Source organism: Melanostigma gelatinosum (genome assembly GCF_949748355.1).
Source record: "Melanostigma gelatinosum genome assembly, chromosome: 19".
Classification (NCBI taxonomy): domain Eukaryota; kingdom Metazoa; phylum Chordata; class Actinopteri; order Perciformes; family Zoarcidae; genus Melanostigma; species Melanostigma gelatinosum.
The window spans coordinates 21,236,609-21,241,482 of record NC_136652.1 but is presented as its reverse complement, the minus strand read 5'-3'; the positions used below and the strand labels follow the sequence as shown (position 1 = coordinate 21,241,482).

Genomic DNA, 4,874 nt, shown 5'->3' with positions numbered 1-4,874 from the left:
TATTATTATTATAAAGAAAGCTGGAATCGTTTGTAGCTGGAGGTTCTGGATATGTGGAAAGATATAAAGAAAGCAAATAAAATGTTGTGAATGTGAGATTATTAAAGACAGACACTCGTTAACACAGCTGATTATTTTATATACTGCTGGGTAGTTCACTCTACAATAATACATCATACTTTATTAGTTTATTAATAATCTGAATGTGTAAAGTAACTAAATCTGTCAGATTATTGTAGAGGTATAAAGTACAAGAACGTCAACATTGTACTACGATTTGTGTATAAAAGTACTTAGTTACTCTCCATTACTGACATCTGGATGGAAAACAAGAATAAACTTTATGAATAGAACTTCTCAAAAACAAGTTACAAAGACTGATAAATGATAAAAGTAGAATACAAACGGTAATAATGACAGAGAATCCGTGTATCGTTCACTCTTTTGTTTTTATGTTTCAAAATCGAATCGTTTATTAAAATCAGAACAGAAAAACTGAAAAAGAAAAAAAAACAGAAGAATTATTGGAGCGGTTTTCGTTTTTCTCCATGACAGAGATCATACATTTCAAAATCCTCCTCACTGTTTGAAAAATATGTAAATTTGTGAGAATAATTCACTGAAGAAAATCTTTTCCCGCTTTTCCATTCCGTTTTTTAAAACAGAAAAAAATGAAAATAATTTTCGATTCACTTTTGAAACGGGAAAGCAAAGAACGAACCACACACAAATTACAAAGCACGCTATAAATTAATAAAACACATTTAAAACAAGTCAAGTAAAAGAGGAAGAAATACCAGTTCTTGATAAATACATTTTGAAAAAGAAGAAAGAAGAAACGGTTCCGTCTCCTGTGAAGACAGAACTTTATTTTGAAATTGACACGTGTTGCTGGACCTTTGTAGAAAAACGCACGAAAAACGAGGAACAACTCTTCGGTCAGATGTGAAAGGAACCGTTGTGTGAGGACACATGAAGCTCAGCCTCACGTGACTCTTCTGTCGGAGTGTTGTGAGTATTCTTTTGTTCATCTCTGCGTGAATGCGTCCCGAGGTGTCGGGCCTGCAGCGCCCCCTGCTGCCTGGTCGCCTTGAACGATCTCCTGCAGCAGGACGAAGTTGGAGAGTTTCCACTTCCTGTATGCGGGCGCCACGAGAACCGGGTCGGTCAGGACCTGATCCACTACCAGCAGCTCCGACTCTTTGGCCTGAAGGACGGACAGACAAAGTACTTACACGTATTCATTAGTGATAAAAACAGAATAATATGATATTATCTAATGAAACAAAATAAGAGTATTTCTAACTGTGGTATCACTACTTTGACTTCACCTTCAGCGTGCTGCTGAGGATCCGGAGCAGGTGAAGCTTGTCGTTGACTTTGTCGTTCTGACATCGTCGGACGAACGACGCTCTGAAGTCCCTCCGACTGGACCGGCCAATCGGAGACAAGCTGGCTGCCCTCAGGTGGTTGTAGAGGCTCTCCATCTCGTCAGGGGGCTTCTCTGCAAAGAGACAAAGAGGACTCTTTAAAAACAGACCACGTAATGTTTCATCCACACACTTTGTTCGGCTCATTTTCTGTAACCAGTGTAGCATTAACGCACGGTGGAATTAACAAGCTACCTAGCCAGCCATCTGTCTCCGGCGAAGGACAAGCTAGCTAACTAGCTGGCTAACTAGCCAGCCATCTGTCTCCGGCGAAGGACAAGCTAGCTAACTAGCTGGCTAACTAGCCAGCCATCTGTCTCCGGAGAAGGACAAGCTAACTAACTAGCTGGCTAACTAGCCAGCCATCTGTCTCCGGAGAAGGACAAGCTAACTAACTCGCTGGCTAACTAGCCAGCCATCTGTCTCCGGCGAAGGACAAGCTAGCTAACTAGCTGGCTAACTAGCCAGCCATCTGTCTCCGGAGAAGGACAAGCTAACTAACTAGCTGGCTAACTAGCCAGCCATCTGTCTCCGGCGAAGGACAAGCTAGCTAACTAGCTGGCTAACTAGCCAGCCATCTGTCTCCGGAGAAGGACAAGCTAACTAACTAGCTGGCTACCTAGCCAGCCATCTGTCTCTGGAGAAGGACAAGCTAACTAACTCGCTGGCTAACTAGCCAGCCATCTGTCTCCGGAGATGCGTCCCGGTAACATGATACAACTACAACTACAGAGGTCTCCCTTCAGGTCCACACCTCCAGATTTCTTTTACATTTTCAAACTTGTAGTTTTCCGACTCAAGTGACATCACTCGAGGACATTCACCAGACATCACACAGCGCCCTCTGGAGACGCTAAAGGGTTTATAGTACTTTTTAAATACAAATGCAGTAGAAACGTTGACGTGTAAAATCAGTGGAGTTCAGGTGTTTACCGCGGACGACCTCCTGTTTGGTTTCTTCGTCGATGTGCAGCAGAGGGAGGCAGGGTCCTCCACCGGCTCCATCAGGTCCCGGGACGTCCAGCCAGGACAGAGGTTCACCGCCCTCCGAGGCGTTTCTTCTTCTTCTGTCTTCACTCAAGCCTCCGGCCTCCGAGGGGCTTCTTCGTCCGTCTTCACCGGTCGGTGTTGAGTCGCAGAGCGGCCGAAGAACGTCTCCCTGTGAGAGGGTCAGTATGTTTAAAAAAAATAAAAAATAGACCGTGTGGAGGATTGAAAATGATTCTCTCTTCACACTTTTGTTACTCACATTTTCAGAAATGTCTGTTTCCTGCTCAGAGTTCAGAGAACAGGAAGTGGAGACGAGCTCGTCAGCGTCTTGGTCGCTGCCCTCACTGTAGCACTCTGCACCAAGATGGAGGGGGGGGGGGGGGGGGCAATAGCCCAAAATACATTTAAATTTCAGGAAGGAAATATGGGAAGAAGTGAGAGGAGAAAGTGAAAATGTGAAGTGCAGAAAAAAACCGAAACAATGATGGGAAGAGCGAACCACGTTCACGTTTCATTCAATGTTGCTTTTACAAATGTATATTTAGTTTTATTTCTGCGCATGTTGTGCATATGAATAACTGTTATGTTACTGTGTATTCACCTTCGGTGTCGATCAGCTGACACGGCTCAGCCGCCTCCGACAGTTTACTGATCCACCTGCAGACAGACACACGGAAACATTCAGTGTGATAGTAACAGCAGCGACTCGTCGTCTTCTTCTTCTTCTTCACAGCACAAAACAAGAAGTAGGGGCGAAGAAATGATAAGAGGAAGAAGAGGAACTGTGATCAGTTCAGAGAAAAGTATATCTCAACAACGGCTGTCTTGATTAACATTATTAAAGAGTAACTAAACACACAAACTACCTCTTTCTTCAGCTGAAAACCAACGTTTTTAGTAGCGATTCAAATTTATATCTATGTATATATATATATATAAATAAATATATATAAAAAATACATATAAATAAATTAATATGTATATATATAAATATATTTATATATATATATACATGTAAAAATCATAAAAAGTGAAATACTCACTTATTCATGTCTGTGAAGCTCTCAGCGGCAATGAAAATAGTCACAATCAGAGGATGACTGGCTGTTATGGCACTGAAACAACACTGAGCGGTTAATAACGTGAAAATAAAGATTTAAACAATTAACAAAAGCTTGATCGTGTCTGAGAGGAATATACTCTGCATGTTTGATGCTTAACTGTAGCATGAAATCATGGTGGAATTAGCAAGCTAGCTCGCTATCTTTTGGAGCAAATACTATTTTAAATGTATTGTAAATGTAAACTTTAACTTGAACAGATGAGACAGTCTGACAGTATATTTGAGTCTTCTGGATGTGATCACAGCTGAACACGACTGCTGCCACCAATAGAAACACAACAAACATGGCGTACTGCTTCTTTCGGCACTGTTTAGTCGGTTGGATGGTGAAGCCGGACAGGTTGATGAATCCTTCCGCTTTCTCCGCCTGCAGAGGAGGACAGTGAGCATTCTCACGTTAATAAAGACGTTTTTAAAAAAGACAATTGTTTCAAAATGTCTGAATACATTTCGGATGGGGTTTCTTAGGAAAATATTTTCATATTTCTCCCTGTTATTTTTATTGCTTTAAATGCTGGTGTCGCGAAATAATTTCCCCGTGCAGGAATAATAAAGTATCTTAATATCTATCTAAAAATATATTTATTATTACAAGTATAAAAGTGATAAAAACATCAGATAATAAAGTTTTAAAATCTCTAAGGCTGAGTGCCTGAATCCAGTCCTGTCATATTAGTACATAGTTGAAATATAACTATGAGGTTACTACATATTACTCAGTCAGTATGTGGACACCATGGGCATGAATGACCTGCCATACCGGCCTCCGCTTTGTAGAGTTCTCGGGAAACCAGTGTCTCTGTGTGACTCACCCTCTTGTTGCTGTACCAGTACAGAGAACTCTTCTTCAGGACAAACCAGGATCTCATCCATTTGCTTCCCAGGAAGCTGCGGCCCGCCTTCCTGCGGAGGAGCCAGCCCTCACAGTCCAGCACGCCCAGATCCCGGACCGAGACCCGCCGTCGACTCATGGCTGCAGTGGAGCCTCCAGGAGGACGAGAGCGTCAACGGTTTTACGTTTTCTCTTGAGTTTAAAAGTAATATATTAATAGTTGTCTGTACATCTATGAGTACATCGTAAACAGGAACTGATAAATCATTCTGCATACTTTTAATGGTACAAATTTGCTAAAATGTAAACAAATAGAGGGTAAACAAGTTGTAGCCTCCAAAGTAACACACTGAATCCATGACAACATTACACTTCCTGTTTGCATCCCCCAAAGCATCAAGGGAAACGTGGTTCGGTAATGTAGAGCATGATGAACCCCAAAGTAATGTACAGTTGGACTTTAAGATAATCAAGAACTAGACATGTTGTTTATGATTTT

The 4,874-nt window shown here is 41.7% G+C and overlaps 1 protein-coding gene across 1 annotated transcript; it reads right to left on the bottom strand.

Moving 5' to 3' along the window:
- Nucleotides 1-230: 230 nt before the first annotated feature.
- ipcef1 (interaction protein for cytohesin exchange factors 1) lies at nt 231-4,514 on the bottom strand (the record flags this gene model as incomplete). Its single annotated transcript, XM_079291053.1, has 8 exons — nt 231-1,207; nt 1,332-1,504; nt 2,364-2,589; nt 2,680-2,774; nt 3,022-3,077; nt 3,464-3,535; nt 3,837-3,910; nt 4,356-4,514. 8 exons carry the CDS (start codon nt 4,512-4,514, stop codon nt 1,028-1,030), a joined length of 1,035 nt encoding a protein of 344 aa, XP_079147179.1. The 3' UTR covers nt 231-1,027.
- Nucleotides 4,515-4,874: the final 360 nt, after the last annotated feature.